This window comes from Pagrus pagrus, assembly GCF_965226575.1.
Source record: "Pagrus pagrus genome assembly, chromosome: 23".
NCBI classification, from domain to species: domain Eukaryota; kingdom Metazoa; phylum Chordata; class Actinopteri; order Spariformes; family Sparidae; genus Pagrus; species Pagrus pagrus.
The window spans coordinates 23,629,924-23,641,168 of NC_140205.1; the positions used below are offsets into that span (position 1 = coordinate 23,629,924).

The following is an 11,245-nucleotide window of genomic DNA, read 5'->3' on the forward strand; positions in this document are numbered from 1 at the left end:
CAAGGAGACAATAAAGGGCCTGTTAGATAGCTCTATCACTCTATTTTCACCAGGGAAAAACAAATGCGCATATTTGAATGCACATGCCCAAATGGGCATTGTGCTGGTTTACATTCGGGGCGCAATTAAATGGATACATTTACTCACTGAGAAGCCACCCATCGCGCATTGTGCCAGCCTCCAGCCTGTTACCAACCATGCTATTGGTAAGAATGAACGAGTCATGCGTTGAACCAGGCCACCTTGCCACGATGTTGGTGAGCTGCATTTGCGCATCACATATTATTTGAACATCAATTGAATTAAAATGTTTCCTGTTGACAAAAACTAAATTCATCCTGTGATGGCGCTTTTATAGCAACATTATAGCAGTCAATAGCTCCGATTACATTAGGAAAACCGGCTCTTGCTGCAAATTGCGCTTTAATGTTGGCCTGTTCAACAGCATTGTATGGGAATTTAATGTACCTGGATGACATTCTTATGATCCCGTCCCACACAGCTGGCATGGCTCGGCTCAGAGTGGACTGGCACACTCCTGACCGGTCGGCCAGTTCCCTCTGGAAGGCTGCTGTTGCCAGAAACCCCAGAGTGGTCAGCACCTGTGTGGGCACGGACAACCCCTGGCTCCTGGCTGTGTTTCGTTCTAGAGCTGGCCGCAGCTCTACGCACACTCCAGTAACACTGGCCTCGGCAACCTAAAACGACTCATGAGCCAGTTGTCGTCATTTGCCAACATATCTTCCTGTTCTCTAAACACTCTCTCACGTCTGATGTTACCATTTGCGATGTCTTCTAACAAGGCCAAGGCTGCCATTGTTAATGCCATTTTTTCATCACTTTGCACATGCTTTTATATCCATCCATATGATTGCAAACACGTGTGTGTTAATTGTCCATTAATGTGTCTCTGATGTGCACATTACTCTGAGGACTAATTGTTTTCACATAATTAACAGTTTCCCAGCATCACCTCAAAGTGTTGCCAAAGGAACAATAGCTGTAGAAACGTGCGTACGCCAGCCATGAAGCTGGCGTGGGGCACCGCACATTTCCACGTCATTTCACTTTTGATACATCTGACTGTTGGCGTGGAAAAAGACGTACGCCACATTTTTGTGTTGTGATACATGAGGCCCCAGCTCTTTGGCCTTCCCTGCATTAATCTGCTTTCCTGGGTCAGTTCTCTGTATTGCCTGTCATCCTCATCTGTGTGAGGCTGATGATTACAGACTCATCAGAGAACTTTTGCAGGTGGCAGAGATGAACATTAAGTCTGCAGTGTAGAGGGTGAAGAGAAAAGGAGCCAAGACCAGTAGGCGATTTGAGGGGGGGTGCCGTCCACCTTGTTAGTAAAATTACCAAAAAGCATCCCCCTTGTTAACCTGCCATCACTCTCTTTCCCTTAGTAGCAGAAAGTGTGTTACAAATCACAAGCGGCCGCAATCGATGGCGCACAGTGGAAGCCGTGGATGGCTGCTTTGCGTTCCGGCTGCCTGGTCGATTTTTGACGGAAGCCACAACAAGCTGCACAGAGCAGATCGCGCTGGCAGGAAATCAGAGACAGGAATGTGGTGGCTTAAGTTATGTTGGTAATTGTCATTTTTGTGCTGGTTTATAGTTTAACCATTAGTGAGGTAGCTGTTACATTTCCTGACACCAGCTGTTTTATCCCCCGTTGAAGCGCACTCTGCTGGATAAACTATGTCATTACACCAATTTTAAATTAGCCCAAGCATGTTTTTCTGCATTATAGTTTTTAAATATAAGGTTTTCGGTGTATATATTGGACAATATATACACCGAGACTGATATATCTGTGATAGGCTGATATTGACCTGGCAGCAGCGCAGGAGGAGAAAAAAACTGACGCGCATTCCAGTGAAGGCACTTTTTGGATTGTAATTTAAAAGTCTGTGACGAAAAAAGAAAGAGACATGTTATTAAGTTTTTATTTGATTAAGTAGATTTCGTCTCGTCTTTTTTCGTCAACAAAAAAATGCGTGTTAATTTCGTCACAGTCAGTGTTTAAGGGCATTAATTTCGTCTCGTCTCGTTTTCGTCATGAAAAAAACCATTGTTGACAAATATTTTTCGTCTCGTCTCGTCTGACGAAATTAACACTGCTGCAAGGCCCCCGTACTGCAGATGACCATGTTGACTAGTCTTGTGCCCTCACATACTGTGATTGATTGGTGAGGTAGTCCATGATCCAGGATCATAGGCGGTGATCCACTGCTGAGTGCTCCAGCTTGTCCCTCAGAAGCATAGGCTGTATGTGTTGTACTCTAGCAGTATTCAAAACTGGACCCACGATGTAGACACCGGAGACAGGAGTTAGAAGAAAACTGTTTTAATGAAAAAATCAAGGAGTTCAAAATGAGGCAGCAGCAGTTCCCATAAAGTCCAAAGCTGAAAGTCCAGAGCAGGGGTTCTGGCGAAACAACAGGTGAGGCTAGGCATGACTGGACGGGCTGGTGAGTGTGGCAGGTCTGCAGCACAGAGGAAAAGAAGGCAGATTTAGGCAGGCGAAAAAACAGAGCTGAATTGCAAAAATATCTACCAAACATGGCCTTGGTTTTACAACTAACTGGCAAAGACTGGAGGGGAAAGACTGGCTTAAGACAGGTAACTGGTGATCAGTGTAGATGGACCGCAGGTGTGTGGAGCAGCAGGTGAGAGGAGTCTGTCTGATAAGCAGAATGTAGGTCAGCCACGCCCAGCCTGAGACGAACACAGACAGACAGAGGGAGACAAACATACAACAAGAAGGAAGGGGGAAAAACACAGGAGAAACAAGGGGAAATAGACAAGGCTCTGCAGATCCTAACAGTATGGCATTGAAAGCACTAAACAATAGGGCCATGGCTGCGCATGGGATCTCCAGTCATGGTTGTGAAAAGTGGTAAAACCAAGAGAAGGACCTGAGCGAACTGATGGACTCATAATTGTGAATGTTGTGAATGTCCAAAAGATTTGCCGAAGTGGATATAACTATAACTATATTACTAAATGTAAATTATTATCTTATAAAAGTATGCCTAGCATTTGGAGGAGTTTAACTAGTAAGAATACACATGGGCCTCAAAAGTGGGGAAACACAGTAACACTCCCACACAGAGGAAGTTGTGTATTTTGCTGCACTTAAAGTGGTCCCGCCTCCTGAGCTTCTGGGTGATAGGTCAGTATGTTTATCAGCAACCGATCCTTCACTTGCTCCACTTCTGCAGAGTCACCACGGGACGTAAGTTGAGTTTATTAAAATGTAACTAATACTGTATATCTTTGACAACAGATTATTTTTAAAGGCTTCCTGGGAGTTTTGCATTTAGACAAGACTTGTTTTAAAACACAAAGGCACAGTTACAAACTGAAACTAGTTTGTTCAGTGGTTTTACTTTAACACTGTGGCAGGGCTGTATGTTTTTTCACAGAAATAACTTTTTCGCTTGATCTATAAACACATTCTGCGCATTCATAATCTTACAGTTCCATTCTGTAGGTATAATTTTGAAGACTTTTTGATTGCTAAAAAGGATTTTTTCATCAATGTTGTTTTGTTTAGGTTATAAACCATATGTATGTATTGAAAACTAAAAATGTGATTAAATTATGTGAAACACCTATTCTGAAACAGAATGATAAAATAACCATTGTGTCCTCCTCATTGTTCAGTTGTAAACCAGCAGAGATGGCAAAGCTGATGGAAGATGAAGTATTTAAGGCATTCACCACCTATGCTGCTATTGTAATTTTGAAGATGATGCTGATGGCCCCCATGACTGCATACTACCGCTTCACCAGAGGAGTAGGTATCAATAGTAGTGCCATATACATCTGTTTGAACATGATGAGTCTATTTTATATATATATATATATATATATATATATATATATATATATATATATATATATATATATATATATATCCTGGGACCTTATATATATATTTATATATAAGGTCCCAGGATATGTTTAGCCTTGCTTAGCCTCTAAACAACTCCAAGCCTGTTGGCGTTGTGCTGGTTTTCATTGTAGTAAACACTCAGTTGAACTCAATTCCTAACTGCCCTCCAAAGCTATTATGTCTTCCTTTAGAGTCCTACAGTCAGAATAAGAAGTCATATACACAGTCTAACTGAGGCACAACCTAGCTAGAAAAAAGAAGATAATCAGAAAACAATAGGACAACAACTAATAAAGGAAGCACTTCAAACTAGCTAACATTTTTATGTCCATGCACTGAACATTTTTTGCATATTCATGTATTTGCATTTCTACATTATACCTGTATGGAATTGTTTACCCATTTTTTTCTATGCAGAGGTAGAGACAGGGGTAAAAACTCTAGTCTCTCCATCAGTACTGATACTATTTCTCTCATTTAGGCTTTTGCAAATGAGGAAGATGTGGCTAGGATGCCTGCAGAGGAGAGGAAGAAACAGCTAAGAACCCATCCAGAGGTAGAGCGAGTTCGAAGGTGAGATGATCTAGTTGAAATTGCAGTTACCACAATCACTTTCAATTTAAGCTATAATTGATGCAGTGGTATTTCATCAGAAAATAGCAGTTGATTTTAGAAATATTGTGTGGGAATTTTTTCTACAATTAGCTTTAACCCAGAATAAGTCAAACAGTAAGAGAGATACATTGTTTTCATAAAGGTTTTGAAGTTAAGTGGTACATAAATAACTTCCAAAAATCATCAATATGCACTAATTTTGACTACATTTAACAATTATTTAACTATTTTCATAAAAAAAACTCCACCCTCCAAACTTAGCCCCTTCAGCATATTCCTATTAGGGTCTCAAACTGGTGAAACAGCATATATCAGCACTGGTACACATATGTAGTTTTCTGTAACTAATGGTACAAATTACAGTAACAGTGCCTCTCACCCTGTCAGTATTGGAATGATGGATGGAAGGATTATAGCATAATGGTTGTCCTGTAAAAGGATATTAAATTGTCATCTTAAAGACTTTCATTGTTCAACACAGTATGTTGTAAACTATCTTATGTATAGTCCTCCTAGATAGACCTATCTTAAAGACATGTGTGTTTTTGTTCTTGAGGTGTCACCAGAATGACCTGGAGAGCATTATTCCCTTTGTTGTGGTTGGCCTGTTCTACACTCTGACTGGACCTGAGCTTTCAGCTGCTCTGCTCCACTTCCGTCTCTTTGCTGGCTCTCGGATCTTCCACACCATTGCCTACGTAGGTGCTGTACCTCAGCCCAGCAGGGCCCTGTCCTGGATAATAGGCATGCTGGCTACCTTCTCCATGGCTTACAGGGTGCTCAGCATAGTTTTAGTCCTTTAGAGACGGTGGAACCTGACTTCTTCTACACCTCACATTCCTATTTAGATCCTGAATCAGTTTTTCCTTCACTCTAGCTCTAGCTTTCTATGAGCCTGATTATTAAATGTTCTTTGCATTTCTTTTTTTTTTTTGCATTCCCTTTGACCTGCTAGAACTATTGTCATTGATAGAAAATGTATTTCGAATAAACTTTTCCGTAAAATTGTGTCTGGGTATGAAGCAGGTAATAAAACATAAATGCAACTATAAATCACAGAAAATTTTGTTTAGTAAAGTTCAGGTGTTAAATCTAAGTCATTCATAAAAAATATTCTAAGAATAAAACCACCAGGTTACTCAAAACATAACAGCATGTCCAATTCAGTGTTCAGACATGATACGATATGATACAACTTAATTGTCAGTTTACACTGAAATTCATTTTGCACCCTCAGGAAGCTCCGCTCAAGAAGTTTAAACACAAAATAGACATCAAACACATCAAACAGTCATGACCATGGAGCTTATCACATAATATCCTCAGATTCTGATCTTATTTAGCAGCACACTGATTTTGGAAGGTAAACTGATGTCTTAAAGAATTCTTTAGCCTGTTGTGTTTTTAAAAGAAATTTTTAAATTGTCTCTTGGAGGGCAAAATCTTGTATTCGCCACTTAGAACATGCAAGGGGTCAGAAGAGATACTTTCAGCAAGTCTGAGCATGCCCTTGTTGTGGGTTTCTTGAACAGAGTGTGACCAATAATCTTTGCACAAATTTGGAGTTGATTATATAATTTAGTTTTCAGTTTCACAGACAGGCTGCTGAGTCAGAATATACTGCAGTCAAGCATGACATTGGAAGCAGTGATTTGAAAAACATACATATACATGTCAATTCTTCATCTAATTCTATTGCATGACTTATATGTAAAGGTTCACATTACATAGTTTTTGACCACGTTGACTCAATGTGTATGAAATTAAATAGGTGGATATGTAATTTCTCACAGAAGACAGAAAAACCCTTTTGAAATAAATTTTGTAGTACATGTATAGTACTTAAATAATAAACAATACAATTGAAATACAATATGGTGAAGTTCTCTTTAACTTTATAGCTGTTCATAATAACAGTATAAACACACAAGGTTTATATATAAATGGGCATTCATTTAATTTAATCAGACTGTTATTTAATTTAATCACATTGACTCATCATTGTAGAAAAACTCAGAATTAAATGTGACACTGTATAGTGAATTGAAAATCTCTTTCTTGATGTCTATGTTTTAGGCCATTTATTTTATTTGGTGTATATCAGATTATATATATATATATTACCATAATGGGCAATAACAGTAACCTATCAGTATGTGTTACTTCAGGCCAGGGCCCCTCCTACAGATTACACAACCCAGGACAAATTCCAGGCATTCATGAGTAACTGATCTTTGATCTTTGCTGTTTACAGTGACTGTGCAAAAAACTAGGTTAGCTCAAGTCTTAACTGCACACCTCACATTATTCTCACTTTTGCTTAAAGAAATTTGTATTTTTATAGACCAATGAAATAGGGTTGTCACAAGAACCGATACTTCGGTACCAATTCGATGCCGACACGAAAAAAATAATACGATACTTGCTTTTTTCTGGTAACGTCAGAACTGAATATACAACTTTTCACTCGGCGAGCCGTGCCGATTCTTGGCAGAACTGACGGGGGCAGTATACGCGTGTGAGCAGCACAGAGCAGTCAGCGGCGCTGAAGAAGGAAACCTGCCGTCTTAGAAAAAATGGCTTCAGCAAGTGAGAGTGAAAGCACAACACGTCGGCTCGACGACAAGACAGGTACTAAGAGTCGCGTGTGGAAATATTTTGCATTCGAGGAAGATGAATATGGAGCAACTCGAGTGAGTTTCCGTTCACTATCACTGTTGTGTCACGTCATACGTTAATCCGAATATGCCTACGTTCCGTCATTTGGGCATCAGAGTCAGCTGGGGCGCAGGCTTCTACTCTCGCTCAGTCGCTCACTCATGTAGATGTTTAATGTAATGTAACGGTACGGTCTGCGTCATTATACGTAAGGTGACATGATGAGATACTGTCTGACAGTCTCTTACCTTATGTTATTTAAACTAAAAGTACCTTTTGGCAGTTGGCAGCTGGTACTGCAATTTAAATTCTGTGCAAAAAGATGTTGAAGCACAGTGGTGTTAAATACTTGACAGTTTGAAGCAGTTTTCAATAAATTAGTGAATTTAAAACTACATGGGTTCTGTTGTTTTTTTTTTAATTGTGGTATCGAATTAGTATCGAGAATCGTGGAAATTCACAGGTATTGGTATCGACTGCTGAAATTCTGGTATCGTGACAACCCTACAATGAAATATATATTGTGCTTTTTACCCAAGAGCATTCATCTTCATAGCTTTATGCACTTTACTTGGCAAGTCCCTGTTTAATGATCTAAGGGGGAGGGGTGCTGGCACAACACTTTTCACTTAACAAGCTACGACAAAGGCTGACTGTTGCGTCCCTTCATGTCTCCTTTATCTTGGCTAAAAAGCTGCACTTGAACACACCACAAAGAATACAGCTGTTGGACAGTTCAATATAACAATAAACAATAATAATAGTAAAAATTAAACAATATAATAAAAAGGTAAGAAATAGAAATAGAATCGTATATATACATAATATGTACGGATATAAACAGTGTCATTATAAACAGTATGGGCAGTGAATTGTTATTAAAAAATAATAAATGTGAGTATGACAATTGCCTAGTTACTGCAAACCAAAGTGAGAAATGAGCTATGTATACAGTTTTTATTGCACAGTGCACAGTGAGGTCTACTCGGAGCAGTGCTGATTGTAGAGTCTGACAGCAGCAGGAAGGAAGGACCGGCGATACCTCTCCTTCACACACTTGGGGTGTATCAGTCTATCGCTGAAGGAGCTGCCCAGTGCTGTAATTGTGTCCTGCAGGGGGTGGGACAACTTCACCAGCAGCGATGACAGCTTATCCATCATCTTGCTCTCTCCCACCACCTGCACTGGGTCAAGAGGGCATCCCAGGATGGAGCTGGCCTTGTTGATAAGTTCATCAAGTCTCTTCCTATCTGCTGCCGAGATGCTGCTGCTCCAGCAGACTACTCCTTATGAAATGGCTGATGCCACCACAGTCATAGAATGTCCTCAGGAGTGCCCCCTGCACTCCAGAGGACCTGAGCTTCCTCAGCAGATGGAGTCTGCTCTGACCTTTCTTATAGGTTGCTACAGTGTGATCAGTCCAGTCCAGTTTATAGTTCAGGTGAACTCCCAGGTACTTGTAAGATGTCACCATCTCAATGTCCGTTCCCTGGATGTTCATCTGTGTACAGGGTTGTCTGTGCCTGCAGAAATCCACCAACAGCTCTTTGGTTTTCCTGGCATTGAGCTGGAGGTGGTTCCGCTGACACAAAAGTCCACACAGTCCTGAATAAGTGCTCTGTAGGCTCTGTTGTCCCCGTCCCCGACGAGGCCGATGATAGCAGAGTCGTCAGAGAACTTTTGGAGATAGCGGTGGGGTGATAGGTGGGAGAAGTCTGTAGTGGGTGAACAGGAAAGGGGAAAGGACTGTGGGGCCCCCGTACTGCAGACAACTGTGTCCGACACCCAGTCCCGAGTCCTCACATACTGTGGCCGGTTGGTGAGGTAGTCGAGGATCCAGGTCGTGAGGTGTTGGTCCACCCCCGTGAGCTTCAGCTTGTCCCCCAGAAGTGCAGGCTGTATGGTGTTGAAAGCACTGGAGAAATCAAAGAACATGATCCTCACAGTGTTGCAGGCTTTTCCAGGTGAGACAGTGATCTGTCCAGGAGGAAGATGATGGAGTCGTCCACTCTGATGCCATGTTGGTAGGCAAACTGGAGTGGGTTCATAAAAGGACCCACCAGAGGGCGACTTGGACAAGGACCAGCCGCTCTAGGGTCTTCATCAGGTGTGGAGAGCAACTGGTCTGTAGCTTTTGAAGTCCTTTGAGTGAGGGGTCTTTGGAACTGGTACCATGCAGGAAGTTTTCCACAGCATTGGCACTTTTCCCAGCTTCAGGCTCATGTTGAAGAGGTACTTCACAATCCTGCACAGCTGGCCTGCACAGGACTTGAGGAGCCTGGAGCTCATCCTGTTTGGACCCGTAGCCAGACCTGAATTAAGATTTCTGTCACTGACAAGCCACTGGTGAGTCTACATGCTGAATCAGTTAAAGAGCCTCCAACAAGAATTGTTCAGTGCCAACGGTGCAGGACATTCCGCACTGACTAGAGCCTTGGACACTCACTGACTGTCCTGACAGTGCTGGACAGCCGACCATCAACCTGGTGTGTGGGGACCTTAAGTCCTCCTTAGATTCCCCTTCTAAAATGCAGGGGTGGAAGTAACGAATTACAAATACTCATGTTGCTGTAATTAAGTAGACCTTCTGGGTACTTGTACTTTTATGAGTATTTTTTCCAAGTGTGTAATTTTACTCATACTTGAGTACAATTTACACCATGTAATCTACTTCGCTACTTTTAAAATCAAAAGTCGCTACTGATTACGCCCACAATTTGAATTAATATTCAAACCTTTCATTTGCATCTTTGTCGCCGATAGGGCCGTCCGATCGCGACCGCGCCAATTAATCTATGATGTAAGGAAAGAGTGAAAATAATGAAGAAAAGACGGAGGACGAGTGCCCGTGGCCGTACCTTGAGGAATTTTTCATGTACAGAGGATGAAAAGGAGACAGCGTCCAGATGCAGTGCAAACTTTGTTTGACCTCTACGGTGATATCAGCTTACAAGACTTCAGCGTCAAATCTCAAAAAACACATTGCGGTAAGAGGTTTTGCTTTCTTATTTTTCATGTGTGTTAAGGTTATTAGTTTGGCTAAGATAAGTCTGCAAAGATATTGTCACCGCCATTGGTTAGCCTGATATTAAAATAAGACGGAGCTAGCTAACGTGTGCACGTGCGTGCATGCATAATTGAGCTACAATTCTTAGAGATGTTTTATCTTAATATTTGGACAACCACCGTCATAAGTGAGTATACTTAATAACATCTCAGTCATGGCTCACCTAATAGGTTGTCAGTTATTGATGGTCGGTCCTTAATACCAAAGAATCCTTTTTGAGAATTAGCTGATTTAAGTATGTGTGTTCAGGAATATGAAATTTAAATAACAAAATTGTGTAATCTACTTGCAATTACAGCCTTGACGTACATCAAACAACATCTTGAAACTACCGAGCATGAGAGTGAGGATCAGCAAAGAGAGTCATCTGATGAAGATGATTTCTTCTCCAGATCAATCTCCAGAAGGCTGCAAAGTCCAATTGAGCTTGATGGTTATCTTGCTTGTGCCACAGACACCATGGAGCTGCTGCACTCCTTCTCAGCCGTTAAGAAGCTCTCTCTCAAGCTGAACACAGCTCTGCCTGCCTCTGCTGCATGTGAACGACTTTTTAGCTGTGCTGGTCTACTCTTCACAGCCAAACGAAGCTGGATAGACTCTGTTAACTTAGATAACCAGCTCCTGCTGAAACTGAACAAAAGGTTCAGAAAGTGAAGTGTGACAGAAATGCTAGTATGTCTAAGAGTTTAAGACACTTACCTATGCTGGTACACATTTCCTGCTTTATATCTACATTTGTTTACAAAACAAATTGCCTTAGTGTAATTTTTCTATAAATTGTTCGTCTGAGAAATGTGCTAGATATTTTATACAGGTGAATCAAATCGAATGCCTGCTATTGATGACGCAATAAAACATCCATCGGTTAAAAAGTAATTAATACTCTGAGTAGTTTTTGAGAAGAGTACTTTGTACTTTTACTTAAGTATTTTTTTAATACCAGTACGTTTACTTGTAATTGTACTCTTTCCACCTCTGCTAAAATGTGAGCACAATAT

The 11,245-nt window shown here is 41.1% G+C and overlaps 1 protein-coding gene across 2 annotated transcripts; it reads left to right on the plus strand.

Annotated features, from left to right (window-relative positions):
- Positions 1 to 2,430: 2,430 nt before the first annotated feature.
- Positions 2,431 to 5,530, plus strand: mgst1.2 (microsomal glutathione S-transferase 1.2). Of its 2 annotated transcripts, none has more exons than XM_084345203.1 (4): positions 2,431 to 2,449; positions 3,676 to 3,808; positions 4,389 to 4,480; positions 5,079 to 5,530. In XM_084345203.1, the coding sequence occupies exons 2-4, from the start codon at positions 3,692 to 3,694 to the stop codon at positions 5,323 to 5,325; spliced, it is 456 nt and encodes a 151-aa protein (XP_084201329.1). In that variant the 5' UTR covers positions 2,431 to 2,449; positions 3,676 to 3,691; the 3' UTR covers positions 5,326 to 5,530. The 2 variants fall into 2 exon arrangements, with proteins under 2 accessions (XP_084201329.1, XP_084201328.1); XM_084345202.1 differs by lacking the exon at positions 2,431 to 2,449 and adding an exon at positions 3,202 to 3,244.
- Positions 5,531 to 11,245: the final 5,715 nt, after the last annotated feature.